General features: G+C 38.0%; 1 protein-coding gene across 6 annotated transcripts in view; it reads right to left on the reverse strand.

Moving 5' to 3' along the window:
• The window catches only part of LOC106070978 (uncharacterized), an 86467-nt gene that overhangs the window by 35875 nt on the left and 29093 nt on the right, over positions 1 to 21499 (reverse strand). For 5 of the 6 annotated variants that reach the window (XM_056031652.1, XM_056031651.1, XM_056031650.1 and 2 more), the window contains exons 3-11: positions 20053 to 20150; positions 18769 to 18857; positions 16623 to 16793; positions 11993 to 12062; positions 10696 to 10776; positions 9017 to 9346; positions 5485 to 5563; positions 3586 to 3662; positions 2116 to 2276 (exon numbers count right to left, since the gene is read on the reverse strand). In XM_056031652.1, coding sequence (XP_055887627.1) covers positions 2116 to 2276; positions 3586 to 3662; positions 5485 to 5563; positions 9017 to 9346; positions 10696 to 10776; positions 11993 to 12062; positions 16623 to 16793; positions 18769 to 18857; positions 20053 to 20150 — 1156 coding nt within the window. The remainder of the gene's footprint in view (positions 1 to 2115; positions 2277 to 3585; positions 3663 to 5484; positions 5564 to 9016; positions 9347 to 10695; positions 10777 to 11992; positions 12063 to 16622; positions 16794 to 18768; positions 18858 to 20052; positions 20151 to 21499) is intronic. The other variant, XM_056031654.1, reaches the window with a different exon arrangement.

A 21499-nucleotide genomic window follows, 5' to 3' on the forward strand; every position in this document is an offset into this window, starting at 1 on the left:
AACTGATGACACCAACAGCATTACGTATATCCAAAACGTCATTCAGGTCATTGACAACAAATTATTTCCACTTATCTTATTCATGGTAAACCAGTAACACAGACTAAAAACGCCGAATACCTAGGTGTTATTATAAATGAAAAACTGTCATGGTATCCCCATATTGATGAAACTATCAAAAAATCAAACAAAGCATTAGGGTTTATTAAAAGAAATTTCTATAAATCAAATAAGAACATAAAACTAGAATGTTATTTAACCTTAGTTAGTCCAATAATAAAATATGCATCTTCTGTCTGAGACCCCTCAACTCAAGAAAACATTAAGAAACTGGAACAGACACAAAATAGAGCAGTGAGATTCATAACAAACGAATATTCACATTTGACTAAAGTAACACCTTTAGTATAATCGCTAAATTTAGAAAGCCTTCAGGACAGAAGACTCAAAAGTAAAGTAGCAATCTAGCAATTATACATAAAACACAGAACCATAATCTTCAAATACAAAAACAAAATATAATAAAATACTCGGAAAGACACAAAGATAAAGGCACATTCCTCGTCCCATATGCTAGGACAAATTTGTACAAAAACTCCTTCTTCCCTAGTGCTATTAGAGCATGGAATGGGTTGCCTGAGCTAGCCAGGAAAACCAGTGACTTGGCAGAATTTAAGTCATTGGTTAATATGCATGACTGAATGCATGACGCGTAGGACGCGTAGGACGTAATCATCTTCTTTTTTGAAGTAACGTCTGTATTATATAAGATAAGAAGATAAGGTGAAATCCGTGAGACTAATGGACAAAGGCTGCTTTTCGATATTTTTCAAGAATCCTTGCTAGAACACAGTTCACAATGCTAGACATCACGGAGCAGCCATGGTAGCATTGACCGAGTAGTTTGTTCATGTCTAGAATGTACATGATGCATCAGAAACAGGCAGTGTGTCTCTCTAAACAACTGTGTCATCAGAAACAGGCAGTGTGTCTCTCTAAACAACTGTGTCATCAGAAACAGGCAGTGTGTCTCTCTAAACAACTGTTTCATCAGAAACAGGCAGTGTGTCTCTCTAAACAACTGTTTCATCAGAAACAGGCAGTGTGTCTCTCTAAACAACTGTGTCATCAGAAACAGACAGTGTGTCTCTCTAAACAACTGTGTCATCAGAAACAGGCAGTGTGTCTCTCTAAACAACTGTGTCATCAGAAACAGGCAGTGTGTCTCTCTAAACAACTGTGTCATCAGAAACAGGCAGTGTGTCTCTCTAAACAACTGTGTCATCAGAAACAGGCAGTGTGTCTCTCTAAACAACTGTGTCATCAGAAACAGGCAGTGTGTCTCTCTAAACAACTGTGTCATCAGAAACAGGCAGTGTGTCTCTCTAAACAACTGTGTCATCAGAAACAGGCAGTGTGTCTCTCTAAACAACTGTGTCATCAGAAACAGGCAGTGTGTCTCTCTAAACAACTGTGTCATCAGAAACAGGCAGTGTGTCTCTCTAAACAACTGTGTCATCAGAAACAGGCAGTGTGCCTCTCTGAACAACTGTGTCATCAGCTCAGTTCGAAAACCTAACAAATCGTCGAAGTTTCAACCTGTAAAAATGTTAGGTCTTCCACAACAAATAATGTTACACTGGAACTAGATTTTGAATTTTTAAAAAATCCGGTGACCAGTTTAGGAAGTCTGAAGAATTGTATCTAATAATGTAATGTTCTCATTTCAGACCTTGTGAACTATAGGGCAGATAATGTTAAGCTTATGTTTCTATTGGCCAACAGTTAACGAACGACATTGCCTAGCACAACGACCAAAATGGTCCCTAAGAGATTTGTAAAATATATAGATTGTGTGGCAATGAAACCCACATTAGGGTGCCGCTTTGTAAACAGAGCTGTAAATAATTTACTCCCTATTTCTTGGACAAGAAATTAAGCTCATTAATTCTTTGTTAAACAATTTAAGGCCTTTTTAAAATTAAAGGGAGCAGGAATGCTGGCATTGAGAGAATGCAAAACTGATGAATGCTAAACGAGTTCCTTCCCTTTGCTCTCATTTCCCTTCTCTTGACTACCACAAAGTTCTATAACTCATGCCTTTTATATTATTACCTTAAAGACAGCCATTGCCAGGAGTTGTCTTTCTCTGTTGTAATTTTCGGAAGCTCTGGGATCACTCATGTACCCAGAATTCTGCTGTTGGCCGAAGGGGTTTTGTTGCTGGTTGAAAGGATCGAGATCCCATGGGGTCCTGGCTTCAGGCACTCTGGCTCCTGTTAAATCAAATAGTGAAATAATAATAAACATCAAATTAAATTCATGCAATATTTTCATTTATAGAATAGAAAAGTGTATATAAAGCAAAGTGGAAATAGAGAAGACCAGTAGATCTAGAAAGGCAATGTTAAAGAAGACATCTATGCTAGGACAAATTTGTACAAATACTCCTTCTTCCCTAGTGCTATTAGAGCATGGAATGGGTTGCCTGAGCTAGCCAGGAAAACCAGTGACTTGGCAGAATTTAAGTCATTGGTTAATAGGCATGACTAAATGCATGACGCGTAGGACGTAATCATCTTCTTTTTTGAAGTAACGTCTGTATTATATAAGATAAGATAAGAAGATAAGATAAGAAGATAAGATAATTTCTATAAAATCTATAAAGCGCTTGATTTCCGAACCGATGGTCCCAGGTTCGAATCTTGAAGACTGAGACTTTTTATGTTATATGCAGTATTCTTTGTCAGGCGAGCTATTTTACTAGTTAAATGATTTATGTAAAGGATTTATGGTTGATTTAAATATACACAGTACACATTTATTAATCTATGGAATATTTATTTCATAGGTTTGAGTTTGAAGATGTTAATCTTTTAAAAGAAATGTCAACACTGCGATTCTTTATTGTGTTAGAGGCACATCCCAACCTTCAGATCATACGTTACTTCAAAATGCAAATGTCTGTTTGATTGTGTGAGCAGCACAACTCTCAAAACGAAGTCTTGCGGCAATCTCAAAAGTGCAAGCAGTCCGGTTAATCGGAATATAATAATGTGTTATTACAATACCAAACGCAATCATTTTGATGAGAATAACCGGCTGTTCCGAATACACAAACAAACGAATGTTTTAGTTCTTTTAAAAGCAGACCGAAAGAGCAGCTACTTCAATAAACCTGATTTGATTGTATAAGATATACATCTCAATGTACCACGATGTTGGCTATTACATTGAAAAGATTTGCTGTCATTCTAAGTTGAAAGTACGGTGGCGGAACCACAGGGGCTGGGACCCCATAAGACCCCTTCCCCACCTAACTGACCCCATAAGACCCCTTCCCCACCTAACTGACCCCATAAGACCCCTTCCCCACCTAACTGACCCCATAGGACCCCTTTCCCATCTAACTGACCCCATAAGACACCTTTCCCACCTAACTGACCCCATAGACCCCTTCCCCACCTTACTAAGTTTATTTAATAGAAAGCTAATGATGGAGCTACAAGACAGTCCTGACCATGCATTAATATTTAGTGTTTAGTATTGGGACTATGGTGAGAGGGTGCACAGGATAATACTGACCTTGAGGTGGTAGATACATAGGCGTCTGCTGGGGTAGACTGTTGTAGGGGTTACCGTAGCGTCGACCAGATGGCACACTATAAAGCATATGAAAGTTATTTTATGAATACTTTAAATGTTTATAGTAGTTTATTTTTTAAATTTTACTTTAGTTTCAAAAAATCTCAAGAAATAAATAAATAGAGGAAAATAAAAGAAGCGGTCGTTTAGTGAAGATCGGATCGGATAAAAAAACAAGCAGATGAGAAAACCGATTGATGGTGCAAAGTTGTCTAAGGCGCAACAATGGTGACCCTAAAGGTAGCTCCCCCAAGGACACGTATAATGAAAAGAGTAGGATCTTCAGAATCATCCTCGCTGGGTATGACTTACACAACGCATATAGTCTACCCGCATTAAAGTGTCCCTGGTCATGTGTCATATAGTCTACCCGCCATAAAGTGTCCCTGGTCATGTGTCATTTAGTCTACCCGCCTTAAGGTGTCCCTGGTCATGTGTCATTTAGTCTACCCGCCTTAAGGTGTCCCTGGTCATGTGTCATTTAGTCTACCCGCCTTAAGGTGTCCCTGGTCATGTCTCATTTAGTCTACCCGCCTTAAGGTGTCCCTGGTCATGTGTCATTTAGTCTACACGCCTTAAGGTGTCCCTGGTCATGTGTCATTTAGTCTACCCGCCTTAAGGTGTCCCTGGTCATGTGTCATTTAGTCTACCCGCCTTAAGGTGTCCCTGGTCATGTCTCATTTAGTCTACCCGCCTTAAGGTGTCCCTGGTCATGTGTCATTTAGTCTACCCGCCTTAAGGTGTCCCTGGTCATGTGTCATTTAGTCTTCCAGCTGTTGTTTATTCCTTAGTTTCCCATCTGTAATGTGTCCTTAGCCTGCTAGCTGTTGTTTGTGCCTTAGTCTTACAGCTGTAATGTGCCCCTTAGTCATTAGTCTACCAGCTGTAGTTGTAGCGTCTCTTAGTCTACCAGCTGTAATGTGTCTCTTAGTCTACCAGCTGTAATGTGTCTCTTAGTCTACCAGCTGTAATGTGTCTCTTAATCTACCAGCTGTAATGTGTCCCTTGGTCTACCAGCTTTAATGTGTCTCTTAGTCTACCAGCTGTAATGTGTCCCTTGGTCTACCAGCTTTAATGTGTCTCTTAGTCTATCAGCTGTAATGAGTCTCTTAGTCTACCAGTTGTAATGTGTCTCTTAGTCTACCAGCTGTAATGTGTCATTTGGTCTACCAGTTGTAATGTGTCCCTTAGTCTACCAGCTGTAATGTGTCATTTGGTCTACCAGCTGTAATGTGTCTCTTAGTCTACCAGCTGTAATGTGTCATTTGGTCTACCAGCTGTAATGTGTCATTTGGTCTACCAGCTGTAATGTGTCCCTTAGTCTACCAGCTGTAATGTGTCCCTTAGTCTACCAGCTGTTACTTGTCTCATTGCATATCAGTCCATATATTCCTTCATCTTGTCATTCCAGCGTCTCTACTAATATCCTATCTTGCTATTCATTTGCCTGCATTTGGATCTTCACAATTTTTGAGGATCTTATGATGTGATTGCTGTCACCAGAGTTTGCCAACGGTTATATGGATAGTGACTCTGTAGCGTATGTTATAAAATACTTCAATACATATAATGTCCCTTTTGATATAGAATATTATGAAAGTACTGTCAAAATGTCTTTGCATAAATCATGTTACTTTTGTAACAGAATATAAATAAAATATTTATGCACAAAATAACACCCTATTATAATTTTATAAATAATAGTAACTATGGTTCTTATCTAATATTTATATAATAGAACCATTTCTACCTGAAACACTAAATAAATATAATTTTTTTTTTTACAAAACCAGAATAAAAATACATTTAGTGTTAGGGTTCTTGATATATTCCACTGACCTGTACGGATTGCTCTCCCTTTGCTGAAGGTCCTGCTGGATGGCCTGGGCTGCTTCCATCATTCTTGGAGGAAGTTGACCTATGGTCAATACAGAGTCCAGAAACGTGAGTTTCCTTCTACGTCTCTTATTTCTTAAAATTATACGCTTATCTCTTAATAGGCGTCTCTTAGATTATCCTTAACAAGGGCGATACATGTGTATGTGACAATTATTGATAATTAGTTCAAAGCAACAGCGGTTTCGCTAAACTTGTTATTAAAGTATCAAATATGCTTACAAGACACCAGAAATAATATTAGATTATTTAAAATTTACATGTCTTAATAATGTTTCACGATTAGTAATTATTATATGAATATATTTTTACAAAAGTTACTCTTTAGAATTGAACTCGACATGTAGTTAAAGAAACTACTAGTTTTTGAGGTCTGTCTGTTTGTCGGTCCCTAACACAATATATATTGATTGATTGCCTAACTTTCCCCACATTCAAAAAGGTGCCGGTACGCCGTTCCGGTGTGTACCGTCACAAAGAAAGCCATGTATATAAAAATATAATCAATCTGTCTTTGTATACACGTTTATATGGCTGTACAAGATGTTTAAAGGCACATTCCTCATCCCATATGCCAAGACAAATTTGTACAAATACTCCTTCTTCCCTAGCGCTATTAGAGCATGGATTGGGTTGCCTGAGCTAGACAGGAAAACCAGTGACTTGGCAGAATTTAAGTCATTGGTTAATATGCATGACTAAAAGCATGACGCGTAGGACGTAATCATCTTCTTTTTTGAAGTAACGTCTGTATAATATAAGATAAGATGATAAGATCTTTTAGGAGCGGTAACAAAACAGAATTTATAAAATCTGCATAAAAGTTTTGCTATTCTTTTAGGCGTCGGTGAAAGGCAGTTGGGGGCCAGTTGTAGTCTGTCTATTGGTTAAACACCCTTGTGAATAATTCTGTTATATCATTGCATATTGGTATTTGAAACTTTAAATTTAAGATAAATTTGAGTATTTGAGAAATGGTTTTAGAATTGGCAACAATTATATGAATATTTTTTTAAATACAAAGTTCCCCTATCCGAACGTGTAGTCTATAAGGCAGATGATGTCAACGTCATCTGTTTCTGTGGCCAGTGAAACGACCAACGGCCTTTACTTTTCCCCAACTAATGTCAGGTACCTATTTGAGCTGGGTGGACTCAGAGGCGCCCAAAGATCCCGAAATTAAAAATCTCAAGTCTTCAACAGGATTCGAACCCGGGACCCATTTACCGCTTTAAAGCTCAGACACCATACCTCCATACACAATAAAAAAAAAGTGTTAATAAATTGTTTTAAATTTTTTTTTTTACAAAAGTGTCCTTGAAATGTAACTAAACATGTTGATGATTTTTTTTTTAAATTTAGTAACATGCGGTTAGTAGCTATTGTTACCATACGTAATTATATAGTATACCTAATGACACTGACATTGGCCAAAACATTAAATCATATTGAGGGTGTTAATTTCATTATAGGACAAGTAAACCTTTCACCATATTCTGTGGGCTGCACAGATCCGTAAGTCATTTCTATTGAATATTATAGGAAGGTGTATGTCCATTTTTTTCATGGTATTTAGTAACTTTAGCCGAGACCAATCATCATAGAGAACCTGAACACTATCCTGCAAAGTAGCTACCTGTGGGCAGTTTGAGCCAAAAGCTCGTTGCCATGTCACAAGGATGCACGCCGTGGCAACGAGGTATTGGTCTCCACTCCCCCACAGGTTGTGACGTCGCAGGTCAGTGTTGAGGCCTTCTTTGACGATGGGTCTGGGCTATCGCTCATGCCAAAGAATATTACTGAATCGTTTACTGACAAATTAATTAATTATTATTCATTAATAATAAATGGACAAGCAAGTCATAACATAGAGACATAAGCACCTATTACATTTACTGCATATACGCAGTGCCGGATTTCAGTAAGTGGATGCCCTGTGCAGAGTTTTTGTGCAGGCCGCAATATAAATGCACTTATTTAGAATAATAAATCTAAAACCTTGTTATATTTGTGAAGAAAGAAAGAAAAGCTGCCATGTTATGAAGTGTGTGGACATGTTTCTGGTGTAAGCAGTAGTGAAGTTTGTATACACGTTTATATGGCTATACCTTGCGATCTATAGGGCAGACGATGTCAAGGTCATCTGTTTCTGTGGCCCACGGTTAGCGAGGGTGTCATGTGACCAGCGCAATAAGGTCTTTCCTTTTTCCTAACTAATGTGACGTCTTTACTTTTCCCCAAGTAATGTCAGGTACCCATTAGAGGCGCTCATAAGATCCCGAAATTAAACATTTCAGTCTTCGCAAGGATTCGAACCCAAGACCCCCGGTTTGGAAGCCAAGCGCTTTACCACTCAGCCACCGCGCCTCCATTTTCTTAAACGTAATATTGTGTACATATTGTGTTTAAAATATTTTTTTTAATTTGGAGGTCCCTTTAAAAGATGAGGTTTTGGGAGGCTTCACAGCCTTGCACTGTCGTAAATCCGGCCCTGCGTTTACATATTCAGCATTGTTTTCACTCTCTCTCTCTCTTGACATACGAGATATTGGAAGGCGCTTACGAAAGAGATGGCAGCATAAAAGGTTTAATAATATACAGAAATAATGTTTCTATCTAAGAACGTAGCCAGCACTTCCAAGGGTACGAACCAAGGACGTTCCACTTGGTAAAACAAACAAAAAAAAAACAACCCAAGATCATATTAGCCTCCCACCCCACCCCACACCTAAAGGAAATAATATTTCCATCTGGTAGTGCTGACTGACCCTGCATTAACCAACCAGTGGTCACGCGGACAAATGACCCAGCCGAATCTCGCCTACAGTTTATAGTACGGTCTACAGTTCATAGTGGGGCCTAAAATTCATCTATAGTTTATAGTTGGACCTACAGTTTATAGTACGCATACAGTTTATAGTACGCATACAGTTTATAGTACGCATACAGTTTATAGTAGAGCCTACAGTTTATAGTACGCATACAGTTCATATTGGGGCCTAAGAGCTCATGAGCTCGCTATGACTTTCCTGCAAGGAACAGTACCAGGCAAAAAAAAAGAAGCTGAGAAAGCGATGGGAGGACAGCATTAAAAGATGGACGAGGTTTGTAAATAAAAGAGACGCCCATCCTAACAAAAGACTGGAAGGAATGGAGAGAGACAGTCGTCAGATCATGTGTGGTACCCCAGCGATCCAACAGACTAATGGGACAGGTAAAGGAGGTGAAGAAGTTGATATACAGATCTAGATTTACAGACTCTCTATGTGCCTAGTCAACACTGGGGGAAGGGATGTTATCCTACTCGAGAATTAGTTGAAGTAATTTCAAGCCTTTATAAGGTTAATTAGTAGTGCATGCAGAGACAGTTAGTGATGTTTAAGATTATATGGCAAGGAATAAGAGGCAGGGGAGGTAATGCTTTAGTTCGATCATCGCCTGGAGTTAGAATGAGGGATAAAATCAACATTTCTACCTGACGACGTTAAAGAGCTGTACGGATTTCTAGCGATCATGACCGGCCTCGGGGAGGTGTATAGGTTGAGCCCCCGGGGATAGGACTTATCCAGCCTGATCTGAGGATAGGGCTTATCCATCCTGATCTGAGGATACGTCTTATCCAGCCTGATCTGAGGATAGGGCTTATCCAGCCTGGCCTGAGGATAGGGCTTGTTGGCCCGGGAAAGCAGATAGGGCGCCTGGAATTGTCTGGCGAAATAAGGTCTTGGCACCCCGGGTGCTGGGAGGCTCACTACTGGCTTCATTCGCCTACAGCTGACACAAGGTGTGTGTCGGATTGGGTAACCTGTAGGGTCAAACATGCACGTTGCTTGACAAATAGGTGAATTTCAACGTGTCTTAAATGACTTAACACATTGAAAGTCATACACTCATGGCTAAAGCACTGTCTAGCTCTAGCATATAAAACTATGCTGGATAAAATCAAGGATTAAAATATGGTTTAAGATTTGAAACTTGAATAAAATAAACAATTTACTAACTGGTAGACCAATATATAAACCTGGAGATACTTCCTATTGACAGAACTATTGTCCGTTTGTTCATTACTGCTACGCCTACATATCTATTTACACATTTATCTTTTGTTTGTAGAATATATAAAAAAAAACAGGTAGATTCTAACAGTAATATGTATCTTGCTTCTAAGAGAACTCACAAGTATGACTAAAAACTAAGCCATAACAAAACAAGCATAAAGTTTGAATTGGGGCCTAAGAGCTTATGAGCTCGCAAAGACTTTCCTGCAAGGAACAGTACCAGGCAAAAGAAGAAGCTGACAGAGAAAGCGATAAAAAAATAAAACAAAAAAACAAAGCATATCTAAGAAAAATGACTCCACCTTTGCACCCTATTTGTTTAATACTATATACTTTTTCGATATCACACAGAATTAATAAAATTGCCACTATTTAATTAAATAATTAATTTCTTGATAGATTCTTGTTTTGCTAGGAACAATGAACAATTCTGCGAAGTATCCACTTAATCCGACAACGGGAAGTGAGAGAACCAATTTAAAAAAAAAACTGCACTTGACAGACAGACGGACAGAGTGAGTTGATAGAAGCTTTGTAATAAAAGACTTAATAAGCTCTCCACGAGGCCAGACGTTTTAAAAAGTTGACAAGAAAGCAAAACGAAATCGATCTGTACAGAGAACAACAATCAATTAAACTGCAAGAGAAGAAGAGAAAAAACTTTGGGCAAACAAGAGACAGACAACAGACAGACAACAAAAAAACAACAACAATAGTTGCGTCAAATCTCTATAAATACCAGCTGTAGATTAATTTGTCTTGCATAACTTTCACACGTTCTAATAAAAAAAAATCTGCCTAAATCTTATAAGCTTGCTAAAATATTTAAAAATCTTAGTATATGTCTACAACGAATGACGAGATTCATGGGCCTTTTTACCAATCATAAAACGTAATCAAATACACTATAGAAAAAAAAAAACACTGGTTATCATGCGCCATGGGAGTACTATACCTTATTAATATAATCACGTGACCGTTCGTTTTTGGTGAATGAGGTCCATTTACTATCTATATCCAACATCGTAAGATAAAATATAACATAAGATGCAATGCTAAGCAAGACAAAAAGACTGGTTCATTATGTTTTACTGACCTCTGGACCTGACGTACAAATCCTGAAGCTGGGCAAGACGTGCCCTCAAAGCCTGCTGATGCCAGAGAGCAGCCTGCTGATCTGTTGAAAGAAGAGTTTCAAGTTCTGGGATTCAGAAATAAGGTCTTATAATACATGATAATATAATATAAGATAATAAAGGATGTTGAAAAATGGCAATGTCTTGGAGTCCGAAGATTTAGGATGTGCAGTGCTGAAATCGTACTTAAAAATAAACAATGGTTCTCAAATGAGGGATTAAAAATGACACTAGTAGATTTCTTTGTGGCTACATTATTGATTAAATTAGTGGCTACATTACTGGCTAAATTTGTGACTATGTTCATGGTCAGAGGCTACATTAAGAGCCATATCACTGACATCGTTACTGTCCAAATTAGTGGCTACATAACTAAATTAGTGGCTACATGGCCAAATTAGTGACTACATGGCCAAATTAGTGGTTACATAGTGGCCATATTTTGTGGCTAATGATAAGGAATTAAAATAGCTGTAGGTCACAGCTGGGAATGCGTAGCCACGGAAATTCTGCATTCCTCATCAATCTTCGGACTCGAAGACGACTCTAATTATTATTAAAATAGCTGTTACAGTAAATTAAAAAAGGCATTAGAAACACTAATTTCTTGACAAAGAAGAAAATGTTAGGTCTTTAAATCGACAACGAATAGTTCCATTTTTTAATGAAAAGTATTTAAGAGAATGAGTTTAACTTAACCATTGTGCTTTTCGAACCCTGGCATTGTAAGGAAATAAAAAATTAAATTAAAATTCCCTTTCTATAGGGCAGATGATGTTAAGGTCCTCTGTTCCTGTAGCCCACGGCTCACGAGGATGTCACGAGGCAAGCACAACGACCTTTACTTTTCCCTAATTAATGTCAGATACCTTCTAGAGCCCAAAGATCCTGAAATAAAAAAAATCTCAGTATTCACCAGGATTCAAACCAGGTACCACTAGTTTGGAAGCCAAGTGCCTTACCACTCAGCCACCATGACTCCTTGCATTGTAAGGGTCACACATAATCTGTGTGTGTGTGTGTATGGTCATAAAGGGGTTAAGAATGTCTTTGTTTTGATATCTTTATAACCAGAATGTCCACAGTATTAACCAGTTCAACCAAAGAGAATCTAGGGTGTTATTGCCAGAGGGACATGATACAATTGTCCATCTTGCAAGAATCGGAAATTTATCGAAAGTATTGATAACATTTTATCTTAGACTACTTATGTAGATATGATAAATAAGTATAACTGTATTTTAAACTCTAACTTACTATACGGAGTTAATGGAGCTGCGTCCCTTGGTACAGGCATTCGACCGTTCATTGGGACTATAGGAAATTGCTGTGAAAGAAAAAAAAAACATCAAAAATTTATTAACATAATTTCTTGTTTCTTATCTTATCTTATATAATACAGACGTTACTTCAAAAAAAGAAGATGATTACGTCCTACGCGTCATGCATTTAGTCATGCATATTAACCAATGACTTAAACTCTGCCAAGTGACTGGTTTTCCTGGCTAGCTCAGGCAACCCATTCCATGCTCTAATAGACATTTTAGTTAGGTAATACATTCTAAGGTTATTTGTATTCAATGATTATTAAGTACGTTCGTATTTATAAGTAGTGATGGGCAAAAGTTAACTAAAAAGTTCGAAACTTTTAGTTTAACTTAAAAAAAAATAATTAAGGCCAAAGTTTAACTAGAAAAAAAATTGTCCTTAAATCGTAGTTTAATTTTTTTTTTTTTAGTTACAAACTAGAAAGTTTAATTAAAATTTGTAAAATTTTTCAACATGTAGTAGCGATTGAGACACACATCCCTTTTATCTGGTCATGTGATATCAATAACTTTGATTATCAAAGAATGATGCAGTTAACAACTATTTTGTCAGTCTGCATTTGAAGAGGGTAAGCTAGAAGTTATCAGAGTCAATATCTGACATTTGAAGAGGGTAAACTAGAAGTTATCAGAGTCAATATCTGACATTTAAAGAGGGTAAACTAGAAGTTATCAGAGTCAATATCTGACATTTGAAGAGGGTAAACTAGAAGTTATCAGAGTCAATATCTGACATTTGAAGAGGGTAAACTAGAAGTTATCAGAGTCAATATCTGACATTTGAAGAGGGTAAGCTAGAAGTTATCAGTCAATATCTGACATTTGAAGAGGGTAATCTAGAAGTTATCAGAGTCAATATCTGACATTTGAAGAGGGTAAACTAGAAGTTATCAGAGTCAATATCTGACATTTGAAGAGGGTAAACTAGAAGTTATCAGAGTCAATACCTGACATTTGTGCCAAAAGCTTCTATGCAGTAACATGAATGGGGTTGTTCCGAATTTTTTTGTGAGCCACGTGGTGGTGTTTAATTTCTGTTTCTAGTGGGAGTCTGATAAGCGAGTTAGGTCAATATTTAGTGGTTTTAATCAATTCATTTGCGGCAAACAATAATGTATTAACTGCAGGAACATCAAGTACACCTTTTTATAGCTTAAACTTTAGATAAAGCCGAAACGTACGTTATAATATATTATAGTCTTAAGACATAGGCCTATCATTGAGATCTAGGTCTAAATTGACAGTTAGGCCTGTAGATCTAAAAGCATTAGGATAACCAACTCTAGAAAAAAAAACACATCTTAATCCACACCCTCCCTGACCAAAAAGTAAATAGACTATGTCCGACTGATTTTAATAACCCGTAGGCCTAGTGTACTGTACGTTTGTAGTCGATGATACTACAAGACTACCCTGCATTTTTTTTCATCGCTTGTTATGCAATAGTGTTTGCTGTCGAGTGGTCAGACAAGAAAATAACACACAGGCTTGGTTGGTCAAGCGTGTTCGTAGATCTATCTTTATACTAAAATAGTTACACATCCTCCCTGCCCAAAAGGTAATAGACTGTGGGTCCGACTGATTTCAACAGCCCTGGTCAGATAGACGTACACATGTAGGCCTAGTGAAAAGTAGTGTGCAGCCCAAAATGACAAGACCACCCTGTTTTTGTCCTCGCGAGTTGAACGGTTATGCGATAGTGTTAGTGAGTGGTCAATAGAACATTGGCATGGTTAGTCAAGCATGTACTTTACACCAAAATAGTTACACAGGTCAAACGTTTCATAAGACTCCAACAATTTCGTTTCTTTTTTTTTTTTGGTTACTAGATCTGAATGTGAAATTCTAAATCTGAAATTTAAAATTTATGAGATTTTAAACTTTAAAAGTATAAGTAAGATTCTCCGTTATATAAAAAGTTAATATAATTTTTTTTAACTACCAGGTAAAGGTTTTAATTCAAGGCAAAAATACAAGTACACATATTTATTTAGACATCTTTTTTTTTTTTCAAATTTTATTGTACATTAAAGCTTATGTATGAAACATCTTCTTTATTACTGATTTTATTATGTTCTACAATGCTAAAAGAATTAGTTAGAGCCGTATGCATACAGTCGAATGATTATAGCTAGTGCTAGATCACCCATCACCCCCCCCCCCCCCCAAAAAAAAAAAAAGTTATGAAAAAGTTTGTTATAGTTTAATTAATCTTCTTTACTTTAGTTTGACTACATATTGAAATTCATGGTAAACTTTTAGTTTAACTACTTTATTTTAGTTGGAACTAAGTTTTAGTTTAACTTGTTAAATTTAGTTTAGTTCCCAATACTTCCCATCACTATTTATAAGCCTCTATTTGTATGTGATGTTCATGGAAAATGGGGGGGGGGGCGCTAATAAAGTTTCTTGGCCCGGGCGCACGTTTTGCTCACTACGCCTCTAGCCCAGAGCGCATACCATGAGACCAGTCAGACATCTTGGTGAGGGGAGCTGCTATCGCGGAAGAATTTATGGGTTTAGTTACACGACTTGTACAGCACACCTTTGACCATGTCAAGGGTCTGATAATGATAATGATGGTGTTGGTAGTGGTGAAGTAGTGGTGATGATAGTGGTGATGGTAGTGGTGATGGTAGTGGTGATGTAGTGATGACGGCAGTGGTGATGGTAGTGGTGATGTAGTGGCAATGTAGTGGTGATGTAGTGGTGATGTTAGTGGTGATATAGTGGTGACGGTAGTGGTGATATAGTGGTGACGGTAGTGGTGATGTAGTGGTGATGTAGTGGTGATGGTAGTGGTGATGTAGTGGTGATGGCAGTGGTAACGGTAGTGTTGATGTAGTGGCAATGTAGTGGTGATGTTAGTGGTGATATAGTGGTGACGGTAGTGGTGACGGTAGTGGTGATGTAGTGGTGATGTAGTGGTGATGGCAGTGGTGACGGTAGTGGTGATGTAGTGGCAATGTAGTGGTCATGGTAGTGGTGATGTAGTGGTGATGGCAGTGGTGATGGTAGTGGAGATGGTAGTGGAGATGTAGTGGTGATGTAGTGGTGATGACATTTGTGATGGAAGTTGTCACCACCTCAAAGTTGGTTCCATATAGTTCATACCCTATTATAATGTTATGAGTATTATCTTGACAACGCCTACAATATAAGTTAATAATATGAACCCAATAATGTCACCAAGTGGACATCCAAAACCACCCCAGTGACAGTAGTGGTGATGTAGTGGTGATGGTAGTAGTGATGGTAGTGGTGATGGAAGAGGTGATTTCCTCCGACAGTGCTTGCACCTGAATTAGTGCACATTATTCCTTTTGGTCACACTTGTAAGGCCGAGAGGCCGATACACGCGGGTGATCCGTAATCCCTTTTCATCTATGTCCCAGATATATGTAGTTAAGAGAAAAATCTGGTGCCGCAGGGCTGCTGAGTCAGATGCTCACCAAAGCGTATCCACTGTGCCCCAAGACAGGATAAGCAATAAATACCTGCATCCCTGTTGCATTGCTCAGAGGCGTAGCTAGTCGTAGATTTGAATCGGGGTTCCAAAACCATGCTTTGAAACAAGTGAATTTCTAGAATTTCTACCAGGGCATTGCCGTTTAAACTTTGAGAGCCTACATTTTTCTTCACTTGTTTAAACCATTAATAGTTATAAAAAAATATTTTAATTATCTTCATTAAAGTATTAACAAAGTTAACACAGTGTTAACAACACTAGTGAAGTTTAATTAACTCTAGTTGGCTAGTAAAATTAAATACGATTTCTGTCCATATATTAATGTCCCTTAGGAGAGAGTCAAAACCAGGGGCGTAGGTAGGAATTTTCCGTCGTTTGGAGGCCAAGGGGGCTTAACCTCTTTGGGGGCCCTGCATTTTGCGTAATATTTAATTTTTAATATAAAAAAACACTAATTTGGGGGCCCATCTCTAGTGGGGGATTTTCAAATTCTCCCCCTTCCTCCATTCACCCTAGCTACGCCACTGGTCAAAACACAAACTAATAAAATTCTCCAAGAGACGATAGATTAAATTGTTAACTACTTTTCTGAGTGCCATTAAAGCATGGGATGGGTTGCCTGAATCAGCCACAGGAAAACTAACAATATTAACACATATATTAACACATATATTTACACATAGATTAACACGCTTATCAACGTTGTAATAGTCTTATTATTTAAACAGGACATCATCAATCAATATCATCACTTGGATACAGCGGTGATTGGGAATAAGGGGAGAAATAAAAATGGTTAAAGATAGATAAGCTTGCCTACTAGCGACCAAGTACCAGGCTAACATTTGACTGGACCATCCAGGCCCCCATTTCTGAACCTTTCAAGTCTTGACTGAGGGTCGCGTGGCCACGCGAGCCATCTAGAGCCCGCCCATACTTATTTCCCCTGAATGTTTGATGGAACGTCTATGTAAGATAAGATAAGATAAGATACAATAGTTTTTTTTTCTCGTCGTTCTGATTGTTTGAAGGAACCACTACATAAGATAAGTTAAGATTAGACAAGATAAGATAAGATACAATCCCTTACCTGTCTTTTCAGAATGTCAGCCTCGTTGAGGGCCTGGTCGAGGTAAGGTCCAGATGTTGTAGTCAGACGAATGATGGACCCCTTGGGGAAATTCGGTGTGTGTTCAACTTTACTGGACGTGACCGGTGTCTGACACCACAATCCTTGGTAGCCAGATGGACATTGGCAGACCTTGTGTTACAATTGATTTCAGTTAGAATTTTAAAAAAATTGTGATCACCATTTTACGGAACAAAAACTGACACACACACACATGCACACGCAAAACACACAGGGGCATATAGATACAAACCTGCATACAAAACACAGAAACTTTTACATTAAAGTCTAACGTTCATCAAGACACACCCACCTCAAGACACACACACCTAGACACAAGTACACCAAGACACACGTACAACAATACAAAAGTATACTACACAACTACAACAAGACACACGCACATCAAGACACAATTACATCAAGACACACGTAGCTCAAGACACACGTGCACCAAGACACAACTAAAACAAGACACACGCACATCAAGACACAATTACATCAAGACACACGTAGCTCAAGACACACGTGCACCAAGACACAACTACAACAAGACACACGCACATCAAGACACAATTACATCAAGACACACGTAGCTCAAGACACACGTGCACCAAGACACAGCTACATCAAGACACAAGTACACCAAGACACAGATATATCAAGACACACGTACACCAAGACACAACTACAACAAGACACACGCGCATCAAGACACAACTACACCAAGACATACGTAGACCAAGACACACGTACACCAAGACACAGCTACATCAAGACACAAGTACATCGAGACACACGTACACCAAGACACAGCTACATCAAGACACAAGTACATCTAGACACACGTACACCAAGACACACGTACATCAAGACACAACTACATCAAGACACACGTACACAACTACACCAAGACACACGTAGATCAAGACACACGTACATCAAGAGACACGTACATCAAGACACAACTACATCAAGACACAAGTATATCAAGACACACGTACATCAAGACACACGTACATCAAGACACAACTACATCAAGACACACGTACATCAAGACACACGTACATCAAGACACTAGTACATCAAGACACAACTACATCAAGACACAAGTATATCAAGACACAACTACATCAAGACACAAGTATATCAAGACACACGTACATCAAGACACACGTACATCAAGACACTAGTACATCAAGACACAACTACATCAAGACACAAGTACATCAAGACACAACTACATCAAGACACAAGTATATCAAGACACACGTACATCAAGACACAACTACATCAAGACACACGTACACAACTACACCAAGACACACGTAGATCAAGACACACGTACATCAAGACACACGTACATCAAGACACACGTACATCAAGACACAACTACATCAAGACACAAGTATATCAAGACACACGTACATCAAGACACAACTACATCAAGACACACGTACACAACTACACCAAGACACACGTACATCAAGACACAACTACATCAAGACACACGTACACCAAGACACACGTACATCAAGACACAACTACATCAAGTCACACGTACACAACTACACCAAGACACACGTAGATCAAGACACACGTACATCAAGACACACGTACATCAAGACACAACTACATCAAGACACACGTACACAACTACACCAAGACACACGTAGATCAAGACACACGTACATCAAGACACACGTACATCAAGACACAACTACATCAAGACACAACTACATTAAGACACAAGTATATCAAGACACACGTACACCAAGACACAATTATTATCGCTACATCAAGACACACGTAGATAAAGACACACGTACACCAAGACACAGCTACATCAAGACACAAGTACATCTAGACACACGTACACCAAGACACAACTACAACAATACACACGTTCATCAAGATACAACTACACCAAGACACAGCTACATCAAGACACAAGTACATCAAGACACACACATTAAGACACACGTAGATCAAGACACACACACATCAAGACACACGCAGATAAAGACACACGTACACCAAGACACAGCTACATCAAGACACACGTACACATACGCGATCACACAAAACAAACAGATCAGTTCCGAACCTGTTGCCCATCTTTGTAGATTAGCTGACCTCCGTTTGCACATGGGGCATTGGAGTCCTGGCTGATCTGGTCCACTTGGTTCGTCTGCCCTTAAACAACAAACTTCAATGATGTATCTAGATATTTTCACACTTAAACAACAAACTTCAATTATGTATCTAGATACTTTCGCACTTCAAAATACAATCAAAATATTAAAATTCTTTTTTTAAAAAATAGGCTTATCTATGGGGAAGAATTCCGCACCTACAACTATATCTTTCAATAATTTAGAAGCTATTTTCCTTATTCAGTATCAAACAAAATAAATAATTACCAATAGTTATTGTACTAATTGGTTCATTTTGAAAATTCATTCATGTTTTATCACGTACAGTAAATAATTGTTTAAAGTTTCAGCTTGAGTTGAGAATGGGTTTGAGTAATAACGTGTAAAAAAATTTTTGTACTAGACTTAACTAGACAGACAGACAGAGTTGATCTAAGCTTTGTAATAAAGGGTGAGTACAATATTTAACGTAGCTATGAGACAAACATTAAATTCTTAAATTATATTTCAGTTGAAGACATACCCAGAAAATCTGTACACTGAACTTAAAATGGTATTGCATGTCTATTATCGAAGAATTTAATCGTTTTTCCTGGTCAACTACAAGTCTCGGTAAGTTTTTCAATAATCAATTTAGAAAAGATTAGCTAAATTAGGGCTCAGTTTTTTTTTAGAAGGATTACGGTGGTAAATGGGGGGGGGGTTGTCCTATCTTTACTTCCACAACAGGGGGGAGGCATGTTGGGTTTGTAACCATCATTAACAGACATCTATAAGAGACGATGTGGCTTTCAAATCCCGCCAGCACATTCCGGGGGCTCCACAAAATTACTGGGTTGCTTGTAGTTCAACATGGCACATGCTTATCATTCAAAGTGAACACTTCCGCTGTTTAGACTGTTATATAGAGATGCCATGACAGAGCGAAAGTCGAAACACACTTTGAGACTTTGATAAAACAAAGGACTTACTTTGATAAAACAAAGGACTTACTTTGATAAAACAAAGGACTTACTTTGATAAAACAAAGGACTTACTTTGATAAAACAAAGGACTTACTTTGATAAAACAAAGGACTTACTTTGATAAAACAAAGGACTTACTTTGATAAAACAAAGGACTTACTTTGATAAAACAAAGGACTTACTTTGATAAAACAAAGGACTTACTTTGATAAAACAAAGGACTTACTTTGATAAAACAAAGGACTTACTTTGATAAAACAAAGGACTTACTTTGATCGCAGCTTTGTTCCCACGGGCAGCAGACAGGCACGCGCTCGTAAACAAATTGTGGCACAAGAGTTCTTTGAGTTCTGACAACCCAACCTTCTCTGTAAGATGAAAGATACACTTTATTGTGTCTATCTATGTGTCTATGTTTATGTGTCTATCTATCTATCTATCTATCTATCTATCTATCTATCTATCTATCTATCTATCTATCTATCTATCATCAATCTATCTATCTATCTATCTATCTATCTATCTATCTATCTATCTATCTATCTATCTATCTATCTATCTATCTATCATCTATCTATCTATCTATCTATCTATCTATCTATCTACCTACCTACCTACCCATCCATCCATCCATCTATCTATCCATCCATCCATCCATCCATCCATCCATCCATCCATCCATCCATCCATCTATCTATCTATCTATCTATCTATCTATCTATCTATATATATATCTATTTACTTACTTACCTACAGGGGCGTAACTAGGGATTTGGGGGCCCGGGGGGATTGACCTATTTGGGGGCCCCTTGCATTTTGACATTTGACATATGACATGAGATAAGGTACGCAAAAATATATAAGCCCCAAATCAAATTGGTTCAGTATATCAGTAAACTTAACAAAAAGTAATCACCAAGACTCTTTTAATGAATAATACCGTTGTTTATTAGTTAAATAATGCACAAGTGACAAATCTAAATTGATATCGCTTCACGTCGTGCATTCTGTGCAGCAAAGACATCTATAACATCAACTACATCGATACTTTCTAGTATTTGTGACTTCACTGACGTTAAAACAATGATAAGCCTTTCTTGTGTCATTGTGCTCCTGAGATTCTTTTTGATGAGCTTGAGCTTTGAGAATGATCTCTCATATGACGTAATGGAAGTGGCTTGAGTTAGCGGTATTCGGAGGAGGTTGCAAAGCCTGAGCACACGTAATTCCCATATGAAGCCTGTTTCCTCAATATGTCTATTGGTGATTGTAGTACTGTTTGTTGAAGAAAAGTGCTCGTGCATCAATGACATCATTGAAAAAGCGATTTTCCATTTATTTCATGATACAAACAGGAAAAGTAGCACAGTTTGTCATAAGCAGGTCTTCATCTAACAGGTGTCTTGGTTCAAGAAGAAACCCAAAGGTATCCATTTTCTTTCCAGCCTTTGGAATCTGCCCTTCATCTCCATATGAAATCTGTCCAGCACTTCTGTCCCAACACGTTTGAATTGCCGTTCTATTGACAGTCCTACATTATAATTCAACTTTCCATCAAGTCTTTTTTTTCTTCTGGTTGTTTTGATTACAGGGAATCCATAGTATTCACTACCTTCTTTTGCTTTTTCGATGGATTGGGTTTTTGTCAGTTTCTCATTATTTTGCAGAAAGCATGAAAGGGTACTAATTTCTTTAGCAGATTCCCGTATATGCAGTC

This window comes from Biomphalaria glabrata, chromosome 6 (assembly GCF_947242115.1).
Source record: "Biomphalaria glabrata chromosome 6, xgBioGlab47.1, whole genome shotgun sequence".
Lineage (NCBI taxonomy): Eukaryota > Metazoa > Mollusca > Gastropoda > Planorbidae > Biomphalaria > Biomphalaria glabrata.